General features: G+C 54.5%; 2 protein-coding genes across 21 annotated transcripts in view; one reads left to right on the top strand and one right to left on the bottom strand.

Annotated features, from left to right (window-relative positions):
* The window catches only part of POU2F2 (POU class 2 homeobox 2), a 71,841-nt gene extending 68,112 nt beyond the window's left edge, over positions 1–3,729 (top strand). For 11 of the 19 annotated variants that reach the window (XM_036896576.2, XM_036896585.2, XM_036896584.2 and 8 more), the window contains one exon: positions 153–3,729. In XM_036896576.2, coding sequence (XP_036752471.1) covers positions 153–481 — 329 coding nt within the window. In that variant the 3' untranslated portion in view covers positions 482–3,729. The remainder of the gene's footprint in view (positions 1–152) is intronic. The other 8 variants (XM_036896589.2, XM_036896588.2, XM_057493412.1 and 5 more) reach the window with 3 other exon arrangements.
* Positions 3,730–4,995: 1,266 nt separating this feature from the next.
* On the bottom strand, positions 4,996–13,768 carry ZNF574 (zinc finger protein 574). Of its 2 annotated transcripts, none has more exons than XM_036896476.2 (4): positions 13,459–13,768; positions 7,832–11,096; positions 6,783–6,907; positions 4,996–5,960 (listed from the first exon to the last, which is right to left on the bottom strand). In XM_036896476.2, exon 2 carries the CDS (start codon positions 11,074–11,076, stop codon positions 8,386–8,388), a length of 2,691 nt encoding a protein of 896 aa, XP_036752371.2. In that variant the 5' UTR covers positions 11,077–11,096; positions 13,459–13,768; the 3' UTR covers positions 4,996–5,960; positions 6,783–6,907; positions 7,832–8,385. The 2 variants fall into 2 exon arrangements, with proteins under 2 accessions (XP_036752371.2, XP_036752370.2); XM_036896475.2 differs by lacking the exon at positions 13,459–13,768 and adding an exon at positions 11,958–13,228.
* Positions 13,769–14,011: the final 243 nt, after the last annotated feature.

The raw sequence follows: 14,011 nt of genomic DNA, 5'->3' as shown, positions 1-14,011 counted from the left end.
CATTGCTTGCCTCTTCATACCCATCTCACCTTTGGGGAAGGTGTGAGGGGTGCTGATGGGGGTCCGTGGGGCCAGCGGGAAGCCAGGGAGCACTGTGGGCAGGACGCCGGAAGGCGCCCCTCCCCAGCCCAGACTCTCTCTTTCCCCACCAGCCCTGGCCTCTGGTGGAACCCTGCCCCTTACCAGCCTTGATGGCAGCGGGAACCTGGTGCTGGGGACGGCCAGTGCAGCCCCGGGGAGCCCTGGCCTGGTGACCTCACCGCTCTTCCTGAACCATGCTGGGCTACCCCTGCTCAGTGCCCCGCCTGGCGTGGGCCTGGTCTCAGCAGCTGCTGCGGCCGTGGCAGCCTCCATCTCCAGCAAGTCTCCTGGCCTCTCTTCCTCTTCCTCCTCGTCCTCGTCCTCCTCCACTTGCAGCGAGGTGGCAGCACAGACCCCTGGAGGCCCAGGGGGGCCCGAGGCAGGGTCCAAGCTTGAGTGAGGGCCCGTCATGCTTCTCCTCCTACTCTTCTGAGCCCCGCCTCAGCCCCCTGCCTGGGAAGACGGCAAGGGGACCAACGGTGGGGGTGCAGAGGGTCCTCGGAGCAGGAGTGACAAAGGAGGAAAAACCAAAAAAACAAAAAACAAAAAACCCAACCAACCAAAAAGAAAGAAGAAACCAACCAACAAAAGAAAACCAAAAATAATCACAACAGAAACCAGCTGTCCCAAAGGAACCAGAGGTGAAAAACAAAAATAACCAAAAACAAACAAAAAATTCCCCCACCAAACCAAACCAAAAACCAGTTGCGAGCCAGACCTCAGTGTGCTCACCGCTACGACACCAAATAAGAACCCCAGCCAGGGGCAGAGAAGCCTCAGCAGGGTGGACCTCATGCCGAGCCCCTGGCTATGGGGCCAACCCCAACCTTGCCTCCCCCCGTGGGGGCCAGAGAAGGAAAAAGAGAATGTGCCAGCCTCCTAGCCCCAGCCCCTAGCCCTGGGCCAGCGAAGACAGGGCCAGCGTGGGGCCGATGGGGTGGCTCAGAACCATCCTTCAAATGTTCTTTTCCAGAAGGTAAAAGAGAAAGGGCCTGAACAACCTTACACCAAATATTCAGTAGCTTCATCCAAAGGATGTACAGAATTTTTAGCATTGTGCTCAACAGAATGTGTCCCTACCATGTGTCCCTGACCTCCCCTGGCCCCCAGCTCTCCCCACCTGGGCAGGTGGTCTTGCTTTAACCTCTTTCCTCCCCCAGCCAGGGGAGAGTTCAGTGGCAGGCCTGGGATGACTTTGCACCCCTATACCTCCCCCTTTCCCTGTGAAGGGTGGGCTAGGCTGTTTTTCCAAGTTCTAGCTCTCACATGTCCTCCTCAGTCCTGTCACCATCCTCTGATCTGGAATCTACCCCCCTCCCCAGCCTATGGGGAGGTGGAAGTTCCTGGCAAGAGGGGATGACTTGAGGGCATTCAAGCTTTTTTTCCATCCTTGTCTGTCAGTTTCCCTGAAAAAAAAAAAAAAAACTCATATTCCAGTGCCTATCCGTGGGATCCTTCACGTTCTTTGACATTGACCAGAAACCAAAAAGAGAACTCACCTCTCTTCCAACCCTGTGCCCCTCTGATACTGGTGGATGCCTCCCCACTACCATGTACACACACACACACACACACACACCAATGGTGGGGTTCCTCCAGGTGGTGTCCCCATCAGGGTCCATGTGGCGGGGACAGTGCCATGACCTGTGGTCTCCATCCAAGAGGGCACTGTGGTGGCCACCACTCCCACGAGAACTCCGTGGAGTGGCTGGACCCTGTGATGCCCAGCTCTGGACACACCTCGACGGACAGAGAGGTGCCGCTGGGAGCCACTTTGCCCTCCTACAGTTGTGGAGGCCAACAAAGTTTGAACCAAAAACAAAAATACCAAACAATAAATTAAAACTAGAAAAGAAAAGAATTTATAGATATATATATATTTAAGGGAAAGAAGATGAGGACTCTTCAAGAATAAGGAGGAGCCGCAAGGCGGAGCCAAGCCCCTGCACCTGTGGTCCAGGCCCTTGGTCCCCGAGTCGGATGGAAGGACAGATGCTTCTTTCTCTTCACAAATACCTCATGGACGTCGTCTTCGGGAAAGCTGGAGGGGGGCGGCTGGGGCAGGGCCTGTCCCTCAGCCAGGGTGGACGGGAGCGGGTGGGCAGGGCCGAGAGGGTGTCAGGGACAGGGGTGAAGAGCCCAGCTCCCTGCACCCCAATCAACTGAAAAAGCTTTAAAAAAAAAAAAACAGGAAAAAAAAGAATAGGGAAGCAAAAAGAATGGACAAAGGAAAACAAACTTTCGGGTGGTTTGATTCCTCCTTTGATTTCTTTTTCTGTTCTTTTCGGTCTGTCCTCTCCCCCCTTGCTCCCCCTTTCCCTCTCCCTTGCTCGTCCCGCCCCTCTCGATCTAGTACTTTCAGTGTCTCTCCTCAAACCAAAGTGTTGCTGTGAAGGACGCGAGCCATGGAAAGTAGAGCGGCCCTGCGGCCGCTGGGCAGAGCAGGGGAGCCCGGACCCTCCCAGGAGAGGCAGACACAGCTCAGACGCCACCCTGGGCCCTGGGGCCTCAGCGTTCTTTTTTGTCTCCCTTCTCCCACCCGGGAAATGGAACTGTTGGGCTGGGCCGTGGACGAAGCAGAGACTCGGCTGTTTCGGGGATCTCGGGGTGTCTGCCCCCCAACATTGGCACCTATGGGACCTGGCATGCCGTCGACCCATCCTTGTCAGAATGTAAGCATCTCCGCCGAACGACTCCCTGCCCTGACCCTACCTCTGAGTTTGTCCATTTTTATTTCTTGAAGAGAAGGGACTGGCGAGAGGGCCTGGGCCTCAGCCTAAGGGTGGAGAGGCAGCCAAGGGCTCCTGAACAGCTAGGAAAGATATTTGAGCAGAGCAAAGTGAAAGGAATTACAACCAAAAACCCCTCCGAGAAGACAGGAAGCATGGAAGGCATGGTGGAGATGACTCAAACAAAAACTATGATCCTAGACCAAAAAAAAAAGGAAAGAAAATCCAGGACTCATCACCACCCACTTCATCCTGCTTTCTCCCCATCGAATCCTGTCCCCTCCACCTCTCCCTCACCCCAGTGGTGTTAGGGGGGAGGGCAGGGCAGATAGAATGGGAGGAATTGGGGGCAGGGATGGGGCCGATGCCCTGACATTGGTGGAGGGAACCCCATGCAGCCGGGGGTGGTGGGGACCCTCCCCATCCAATCCCCATAACTGGGAAAAGGAAACAAGAAAAAATGAAAATTCCTGGGAGGGGGAAAAATAACCAAATCCCAAGCTTTAACTACAGCTGTGAAACCAAATATTGGGAAGGGGGTGGGAGGGAGGGAGGGGCAAGTGTGCCCCAGGTCTCCCTCCTGGGCCCCCCTCCCCCGAGGACTCGAGATAAGGCACCAAATACCTCATAGAACTTTAATGTTAAAAAAGGAAACCAAATATCGTTGGCTGGGGGCCAGCCAGGGCAAGGGGCTGGGGGGCTGGAGGGAGCCAGGGTTGGGAAGGTGATGGGGGAATTCATGTCCCCCACCCCACTCTGCCCCTTTCACTCCAGTACCCCCGTCTCGACTCCGGGAAACAAAACTATCTCATCGTTTTTATTTTGTGGTCTGTGCAGAGCCTGTGTCCGTGTGTCTGTGTGTGAGCGAGAGAGAGCTGAGGGGCTGGGGAGGGAGACCCAGGCCGGGCTCTGGGCTAGCTGAGATGTCTGAGGTCCTGGGCCAGAGAGGAAGATGTGTGGACTGGGAGAGCCTTCTGAATTTCTCTTCTCCCGAACCCTGACCTCCTCTTAAGGTGGGGACAGAGACTGGGTCTACCTTAGTGGTGGGCCTTTTAATTGTGCCAAAAAAAGAAGAAAAAAAATGCCAGTAACTAAAACACCTCTCTGTTCTCTTCTGGGAGGGTGGGAGCTGGAAGTGGGAGGGAGGGGATGGGAGGTAAGTGGGGGTGGTGTCCATGGGGAGCCTGATTCCCTGCCTGAGTAGGGGCTAGGGTCAGGAGGGGGAAGGGTATGTTTCCCACACAGCGCTTCCCTGGGTTAAGGCCTAGAGAGGGTCTCCAAGCACCCCCACCCTGGGAAGATGGGGTAAGGGACTAGCCACCTAAGGGATGACTTCTTGATCTAAATTTCCTCACCCACCCAAACCCCAGGGTGCCTCTCTCTCCCTTTAGCTCAGGGTAGGGGGAATGGAGTGAGAGCGAGCGAGAGAGCGTGAGACAGACTAAGCAAGACTGAGACACGCGGGCCCCCACTGGCCTCTGAGTGGGAAAGGCAAGTGCGAGAGATAAAGGCCTCCAAGAGAAAAAAAGAAACAAACCAAAGATTTAACCATTAAAAAAACCCACAGACAACTCCGCTACCTTTTTATATGTTGGAAAAAAAAGTGAAAAAAATTAAAAAATTAAAATAAAAAAAATACACAAAAACTCCAAGCCACAGTTCCTTCATGCGGCTTGAACTTTGACCTCAGCAGTCTCCAAAGCAAGATGACGATGACAAAGGCGAAAAAAAAAGAAAAAAATAATGTATATTTTTAAGTATTTGTTCTTGAGATGTTAGCTCCTTGTTGAACAAACACAAAAAGGAGAGAAAATTCCAGAGAGAAGTGTTGATGGGACGGAGATGACTATTTACTATGTCTGTGACTCCCCCTTTCCTCTCCTCCACCCCTGCTGCCCCTCCCCCAGCCTCTCCTCCAAGCCCGGGGGGGCTCAGTATTTATTTATTTATGTAAGTGCAGGGTGACTAGGGGCCTCTCTCGACCACTTGTAGAGGGGGCCTTTGGATCATGGTTTGGTGGGCGAGGGGCAAGGAGTTGGGACTAGCAGGGGCCTCTGAGCAACTCCTCTCTGCTCTTTTCTGGCTTCTTATCCCACTGCTACCCCATCACCTCCCAAATCTAAGTCTGAACTAGGCAAGGTGACAACTCCACCTTGTGAGGATCTGATTGGCTTGGTCTTTTCTGGGGTGGGTGTCTCTCACCCACTCATTTGAATGGTCAGGTTGGAATGGAGATGGGAAGTGGCGGCAAGTAGTGGGCAAGGGAGACCAAGCCGTGGCATACAGAAAGAGTGGGCCCTGGAGGAGACATGCCTTTCCTCCATTCTCACCAAGTTAGCCCCCCTTTGAGTTCTGTCTGACTCCTGTGTTGTTGGTAGCCCCTCCCTTCCCATCCTGCAACCCTTCCCTGTCTCTTCTTGTGGTAGCGGGTTAGCGTTTCAGTGTTCTTAACTCCAATCTGCTTGTTCATTGTACAATGTGCTTCTTTTAAGGCCCCATTTTTGTAACTTGAGTGTGTCATTCATCTGACATCAAAAAATTAAAAATTAAAAACTGTACAGAGAAATGCTGCCTGCTCTTCCTGTCTCCTCTGTCCTGTGAAGGGTGGTGGGGCAGTCAGGGTTTGGGGTGTGTATGCATGTGCTGGGGAGAGGATGGCTTTCCTTCTCTTTAAATAGTGAATGTTCAGAAGCAAGGCCTCAGCAGTTTTTTCACTAATCAGAAAATCAAATCTTCGAACTTAGGATAAATTCAAATTCCTGTATTTCAAATCCCATTTCTGGCATTTTACAGATGGTTGAGCTTCCGTGTCCACATCTGTATATGGGCAATACCTGTCCTATGGGGTTGTAAAAATCGAGTATTACATGTGCTGATGAAAATTCTCTAGCACCTAGGCTTCAATAAACAAGAACTATGAAAAAGCCAGGAAACCAGTGAGTACTTCCCCATTTCCGTCCCTGAGGACTAACAAGACCCTTTAAAAAGAGCTGACTTTGAAGTCATCTGGCAGAACAAGAGCTTCACAGGCCAGGCCATGGGCTGACCCCCAAGACCTCACCACTGAAAATCAGAGATGGTGTCAGTAACTGGGTTTTTCCACTGCCATCAGGTCTCCTTGTCACTGTTCCATCCATAGGTACTGGGACTCTGAAAATTTAATAGTGAGGGATGAGGGGACAGGAGAAAAGAGACAGAGGGGTTTGATCATCTAGTGAGATGGAGTATTAGTACCACATTGTTTTGGCAAAATTGAAAAACAGCACTTCTCCAACTCTCAAGTCTGTAGGGATAGGGGAGTGGAATATTGGGATGGAGGTTCAGAATAGTACCTCAAGGAAGGTCATTTAGTTCAGCCCCCTGCCTGCAGGGTGGTGCAGTCAGAACCAAAAGTTCCTTATCTTCCAAGTCATCCTGTGACAAGCAGAAGGCACACTTGAGAGCATGATGGAGCTGAACTAGGCATCCACCTGTAGCCCTGTGAATGTGCCCAAGAGACCCAGACATGCTTACTGAATCCAAATCTCTGGGGACACTGCTTAACACACATTGGAGTTTGAGAACCTTTGCCTACTTAACTTGAACACCAGCATCCAACAAGTTTGATCAGTGTCATCTTTTTTGGGACAGTGGTTCAACTGAGGACCATGTAAATTTCAGGGGTGGGATGGTAAACTTTTGTTCATAACATGTTTGCACAGGAACTTTTTTTCTAGAGTGGGATTCTGAAGTTTTCATTAGAGGCCCTAATAAGGGTGGTAACCCCACCATCAAGGGCTATTCTCTGCTGAAAGCATCATTATCCTGGGGTCAACCAGTACCCTCAGATTTTCCCAATTCTACCTCTTTTCTTGATTCAGCCTGATTATTACCTGGTTTTACAAGGACAAATTCTCCAATTCTAAGCACTTATTTGATACGGACTTTCAGGATGTTATAGTTCTTGAGAGGAGTTTGAGAATCAGTCCTTACCTGAGGACTAAGGGGGTCTGGCATACTGAACTAAGATGGCTGAGTCCTTTCTGCAGGTTAGGTCGTCCAAGGTCAACACATTCTGGTCAAAAACTGTTTAACAGGTAACTGCTCTTCATTAGAAGCTGTAGGATATCAAATGGATGAGTGCTTTTTCTTTTTAAAAATGACTAAAATAAGCATAGTGTAGTAAAATCTTCATTCATGCTTGGGAGACCTGGTTTCCAGTCCTGGCTCTACCAGGCCTCCTCCCTCTCTAAACTTTCATTTTCTCACTCCAGCAACAGGCTAAACCAGTCTCTTTGAGCCCCCGAGAAGCTGTGTGTGTGGCTCGCGGGCCTCCATTTCCCCTGGCTTCAATGCAGCTTCCCTTTCACCCCTCATTTACTAAGGTTCCAGTTAAGAAATTCTCTCCAACAGAAAGACTGGAGTAATCTTGAGACTTACTTTTCTTGGGGTGTGGCTCTTAAGAGACAAGATTTGCATTACAACTGCGCATTCCCACCAAGTCACATACTCAGTATCTCCTTTCTCCACAGTCTGAGCCAAGTACGCAAGAGGCTGCGGAGTACAGAGGAAAGCACGTGGGTGATTCAACCAAATGAAAGCAGGCTTGGATTCAAGCTCTGCCTTATCTGGGTTGAATGACCTTGGGTAAATCACCTCAGTGCTTCAGACCGCAAATTTCTTCCCTACAAAATTTTCTCCTAACAGGACCAGTGAGAATTATTCCAGTTAAGTGTAGGGAAGTACTTGAGGCAAACTAGACATGTTTGAGATGTTTAGATTATCAGTCAGCCAACAAAACCACCCCTTGCTCTGTAAGACTGTTGGCTGAGCCTGAGTCCAACTCCAGGCGGGTGTTAAGGTACCTCCGCTTAAGAGGATTCCTACCTCCAGGGAAAAGTTACAATCTCTACTTCCACAGCTGGGCCTGGCCCCAGGAGCTACCCACCTCTACTTGTTAAGATCATGCCTTTCCCACACCTGCCTTTGTCCTCAGGGAGCCACAGTGTGAAAACCAGATGGCCCTAGGGGAGATGACTCACATCAGGCTGAGGTGGTGAGAATCTGAACATTTTCCCAAACGTTCTTGCCAGTTAGAAACAGCTTCCAGTCCTTTTAAGGGGCTGTGGGGGCCTCTAGTGGCTAAAGAGCCACAGTGCCTGCCACGAGCACCGGAGTGAAGCCGTGCCTATGGATTCCTTCCTTTTCAGCAAATGTTTACTGAGCTCCTGTTACTTGCCAGGCACCCCGTTCCAGACACTGGGAACAAGCCACGAAAAATGAGCCCCAAGTACCTGGGCTCATAGCTCCCAAATTCCACCCCACACAGCCAGGCCAGACAAAAGCACATAAATGTCCAACTCAGTCTTTATTGACTGCCTCACCTTGGGGCCACCAATGCTAACAGGTGGAAGGTGGGCTTTATGCTTACTTTTCAGGGACCCCAGAGCACCCCTTTAGAAGAGGTTAGAGAACTTACATGACTGTTGGGAGGGGTGGAAAAAGGGGCACAGCAGGTACAGAGACCTAAGGGGCTGGTGGAGGAGGCTCTTTAGCAACAGGGCACGGCGGCACTGAAGCAGGAAGCGGGGCAGGGTCAGCCACTAATCTGAACTCCCTCAGCCTCAGCCAGAGGGTAGATTTCAATGGCCTCCACCAAGGGCAGCGCCTCCACTGCAGTCTCCATCACGGCCAGGCCAACGGCGGCCTCGGCCTCTGCCAGCTGCTGCCGCACAGCTGCCTGATGCTGCTGCTGGTGGGTCTTGCGGTGCTTCCACAGGTTGGAGAAGGAGCGGTAGCTCTTGCCGCAGTCGGGGCAGGAGTAGGGCCGTTCCCCAGTGTGAATGCGGCGGTGCTCCGCCAGGCGCATAGAGATGGCAAAGGCCTTGCCGCACACTTCACAGGCAAAGGGCCGCTCGCCTGTGTGCAGGCGCCGGTGGTCCTTCAGGTGCGTACTCTGACGAAAGGCCTTGCCACAGTCTGGACATGGGTATGGTCGCTCGCCTGTATGGATGCGCCGATGTACCTGCAGCGAGGTCTCTGTGCTGAACAGCTTCTTGCACTCACTGCACTCCAGGCCCCGGCGACGGGCTGGGGCTGCAGGGGCAGCAGGGGCTGCACTTCCAAGGGTTGTCGGGGAGGCAACTGGGGTGCGAGTGGCCCGCGGGGCCCGTGGGGCCGGGGGCTCCTTCGCCAGGACCTCCCCAGGCCCAGCGGCTGCATGGGCAGCCTCATGTGCCTGCAGCCGGGCAGCTGAGCCCACTTTCTTGCCACAGGTGCCACACTCAAAGCGCCGTGGGGCCTGCGCGGCAGCAGCTGCACAGCGGTGCTCACGGAGCCGCAGTGAAGAGGGAAAGGCAGCCCCACAGGATGGGCAGCGGTGGGGCTGGCGCCCAGCATGGGCCACAAGCTGGTGCACCTCCAGCAGCCGGCGAAGCAAGAAGGAGCGGGGGCACTCACGGCACTTGTAAGGGTACTCGCCTGTGTGGTGGTAGCGGTGCATGAGCAGGCGGTAGGGGCGGTGAAAACGCACCCCACACTCCTGGCAGCGGTAGGGGAAGTGCTGGGCATGAACCAGGCGGTGCTGCCTCAGTGTGGAGCTTTGCGTGAAAGCCTTGCCACAGTCCCCACACCGGTAGGGCCGCTCCCCTGTGTGCGTGAGCCTGTGGCGAGCCAGGTTGGCAGGTGAGTTGAAGGGTTTGGAGCAGTCTGGGCAGGGGAAGGGCCGTTCCCCCGTGTGGGTACGCAGGTGGTTACGCACATGAGACTTCTTCTTGAACATCTTGCCACAGATGCCACACTTGTGGCGCCGTTCCAGCCGGTGCACAAAACGCTGGTGCCGGGTCAGCTGCAATGCCTTGCCAAATTCCCGGCTGCAGAGGAGGCAGCGGTAGGTGCCTGGAGCTGCAGTCCCTGCTGAGCTCTCCTCGGACACAGGGGGCTCTGGAGCCTCTGGCTCTCCAGTCTCTGTTGAAGCTGGCTCAGGGAGACCAATGACAGGCTCCTCTGGTGGGACTGGTGTTGTGGGCAAAGGGACACCCCCAACCCCATGGGTACGCCGATGATACAGGAACTTGGTGAGGTTGACAAAGGTCTTTCCACATGGACATGAATGCAAAGGATTTGGGGTGTGGGCTCGCCGGTGGGCCAGGAGGAGGGCCTCTGTGCCAAAGGCAAGGCCACAGTCCACACACAGGAAGTGAGACTCGCTGCTGTGGTCTCCAAGGTGCTGGTCCAGACTGGAAGGGCTGGGGAAGACGCGACTGCACAGAGGGCACTTAAAGACGCCCTCTCGGTGACTCCGCAGGTGCTGCTGCAGCTGGTGAGGCGAGAGAAATAGCTGGTCACAGGCTGAACAAAACAGCTCCTGGGTGGCTGCCCCACCTGGCTCTCCACTGTTGTTCCTCCGGGCCTTGCGCCCCCGGCGATCACGTCCAATAGCTTCACCATTGCGCAGCTCGTAACTGTGGTCAGATGATGGCAGGGGGTCAGGCTGAGACATAGGCACCTCTGCAGGTGATGGGGTCAGAATCTCCTGTTGCAAGGCAGGTTCCTGAGACTCAGGGGTAGGAGCAGGGAAGTGGGTGGCCTGGTGCTCCAGGAAGTCAGCTGGCAGCTGGAAGAGTTGGGAGCACTCGGAGCACTTGTAAAGGAGCAGCTCCACCTCAGTCACCACCTCAGTGGTGGCGGTAGCGGCAGAGGGGACAGCTGCCCCTTCCCCACCCTCTTCTGCCTTACGGTACGAGTGCTCCACAGCTACACGGGCCTGGCCCATGGGGGGCCCTAGAACAACTGGAGAACCCAGGACAACTGGGGCTGGAGGCTTGGTGGGAGTGGCCCGAAGGTGAGTTTGCCGGTGGTTCAACCAGAGCTCCTGGCTGGCAAAGAGAGCCTTGCAATCCACACACTCATAGTGGATGGTACTGGAGCTCAAGGGGGGCACCTTGGGTGGTGGCTCAGCTGGCACTGCATCCTGGGGCGCCATCATCTTCAAATGCAGCTCCTGGTGTTCCAGGAGCTGGCTGGGGGACATCAGCAGCTGCCCACACTCCAAGCACTGGTACTGGCTCTCCTGTACTAGGGTCTGATAGAGGCCCGTGCCAGATGCTGCCTCTGTGGCCACAGTGACTCCAGGGTCGGCCACACCCACGAGCTCAAAGTGCTGCTGGGGCACGTGAGAGTTCTGGTGCATGAGCACCTCCTCCAGGGATCCATAGAGCTGGTTGCACTCCGAGCAGACATAGCGGTGCTCAATGTACAGAACTGTCTCCTCTGATTCCTCAGTCATGGTGGCAGCAAGGCCCTGGGCTGGTAAAGGGGAGAGGTGCAGACAGATCACAGCTAAGCCACCGCCTCCTCAGTCCTTCCCAGCGACAATTATTTCCCTTTATCATCCTCCCACCAAAGCCTTGAATCTATTTCCCCCTCTAACTTCTTGCTTCCATTTCCCCACTCCCACCAGCCTTCTTAATAATCCTCCCTCTCCTGAAAACCCAAGAGCACCAAGCACAAAACCTTCCCAGCAGGCTCTCCCCAGAATCTACCAAAGCCTCACCTCTGAATCAACTTGCATCAAACTCCACCCACTAGATCCTGGTAACCTGTCCACCTCCCCCTACCTAGTCTCCCATACCTCACAACTGGCCCAAGACCTGTATCCTCTCCACTGAAATCTTCCACCGACTCCTTTCCAACTCACTATCCCATCCCCACTCCCAGGTGCCCAGCAGAATCCTCACACAGGCCCTGACAGCACTTCTCCCACCCCATTCAATCTTTCTCTTCCCACTCACCCCACCCCCATTCTCGACCTCTCTTTACCCCAGACCCCTCAAGCACCCCCAATGCCCCTGCCACTTTCAGCACCCTCACATGATACAACTCCTCTCCTTTACACACAGCTCCCTACTACCTCTCCCACTCTGGTGCCCAAGCTCCTCACATCAAACTGTCCCTTCCTCCAATCAACTTTTCTCCCAAGGCCTAACCCATCTCCACACCCAGACTCTTCCCACTTTAAGCACTTGCTCAACCAGATCCTCCTCTTCAAACTACTTAACCCCCTCTACAAATCAAGTCCTGCCCCCCCCCACGCTAACCCTCTATCCAGAATACCCAGACCCATCTTGCAAAAGCCTAACCCTTTCTTCACACCCAGACCCTTCTTACCATTATTAGTCGTTTGTCTCCTGGGTACAACTCTCTTCCCCTTAATCACCTCTTCTTTGCACTGAGACCTCATCTACAACCCAGATCCCCTCTTCACACTGACTTAAACCCCTTTTCTTCAAACACCATCCGAACCCATTCAGGTATTCCCAGACTCCCTCTTCACGTTTGTTTTCTTTGCAAAACCCCTACCACCCTAACCCATTCTAGAGATGCCCACACCCCTCCTCACATCAAAAACTAAGCCTCTCACCTTCAGAAAAAGATCCACTCCCAGGTCCTCCCTTCACGTTATTAACCAAACATTTTCTTCTTTGCAAAAAGCCCTTTTCCCCTCAAATCCATTTAAGGGATGCCCAACACTTCTTTTTATGCCAACCCAAGCCCCTCCTCTGTGCAAAAGGGCCACCCCCACCCTATCCATTCCAGAGATGCTCAGTCCCTCTCTACATCAACTTAATTCCTTTTCTTTGCAAGAAGATCTGCAAATACTCCAACCTAATGCAGGGATACCAGCCTACTCCTCACAATGACTTCAATTCCTTCCTTTCGCACACAACTCTCCCTCTGCCTCAAACCCATTTAGGGATACCCAACCCCTCCCCCACCCAACCCAGCCAGAGGACAGACAGATCCGGCTTCCCCACACCTAGACCCCTCTCACCAGCCCTGGGGACACCCTGACCTCCAACTTCTCAGCAACCTTTACATTTCATTCTCATTCGAGGGATACCAACCTCCCCGCCCCAGACGAGCACACAGACCTCTCACCCCACCACCCCAGCCCCCTCTAGTGATACCCACTTCTCACTCTTCACCTTGACCTAATTCTCTGTACTTTTCAAAAGACTACCTCCACCCTATCTACTTTAGGGATACGAAGGCACCTTTGTCACATAACCCTTCTTTGAACATATTCTCAATTCGTTGCAAGGGTACCCCATTTTGGCTTAACTCCTCTTCACGTTAACGTAACCCCATTCTTCACAAGGACCTCTCCATCCGCTCTAAATCTCTTTAGGGATATCCATTTCCTGATCTCTTTTCACACCAAGACCTCTCTCACAGGCCTAATTCCTTCCAGGCATAACTAGCTTTTCTCTTCACATTAACCTTTCCCACGCCCTTAACCCTTCCCCGGTTCACTCCCCTTCGGTCCTGAACTGCCCCACCGCCAAGCGCTTGGCCCCGAAGCCCCGCGCACCGTGGAAGCCTCCTGGGGATAGCGCTAACGCATTCCTTCCCACCCCGGACGCTCCCAGCCCCCAGCCCGCGCCCCGCCCCTCCTCACTCCGCCCTTCACCCGACTCTAGCCCCCTGCCCCGCCCGCCGCCAAGCCCGGCCGCCCGCCCGCGCGCCCCGCTGGCCGTTGGTGCCGCTCCGCCCTCCCCACCCGGCGCGCGTCCCCTAGCGGCTCTTCAGGGCGCAGGCGGGTGGCGAGGAGAGGCGGCGGGTGGGGGCGGGGAGGAAGCTTGCCGACCGCGCGTCGGCCTTTACTCACCCGCCTCCGTTGTCTCGCACACCCCGGCCCGGGCCAGGGCCGCTGCTCCCCTCGCAGGGCCACCCCAGCGCCGCGCCCTCTCTAGCTCCCGCCGTCGCCTCTCGCCTGCTCCACAGCCTCACTCTCGCCCCTAATCGCCCTCAGTAACGCTCCGCCCACCTTCCTCCTCGGCACCGCGCGGACGGCCGAACGCGCCCAATCATCGCCCTCCTGGCCCCCGCCGTTTGGCCAACCGACGCTCACGTCTCTGAGCCTTGGGCCAATAGTATAGAGCGTCTGGATCCCCTCAGGGTTCAACCAATCCTCTAGCAACATTTCTTCACCGGCCGGCCTCTGGGATGATAGTGCCCGCCCCCTTAAGCCCCCGAAGGATGCACCTCCTCTGCCTCTTCGTCGGCTCCTGCTGACGGCTCAAGATGGGAGGGCTGCGCGGTGACGTTAGGGGTGGAGCGAGGCGGCGGGCGCCATTTTGGGGGCGCAGGGCCAGAGTCACGTCGGGGTCGGAGGGGGATTTGGGGAAGTTGAGCCACGCGACACCTGGAGGACAGAAGTT

Source organism: Manis pentadactyla, chromosome 15 (assembly GCF_030020395.1).
Source record: "Manis pentadactyla isolate mManPen7 chromosome 15, mManPen7.hap1, whole genome shotgun sequence".
In the NCBI taxonomy this organism is placed as follows: domain Eukaryota; kingdom Metazoa; phylum Chordata; class Mammalia; order Pholidota; family Manidae; genus Manis; species Manis pentadactyla.
The sequence above is the reverse complement of the archived record's forward strand: the minus strand, read 5'-3'. Positions and strand labels throughout refer to the sequence as shown.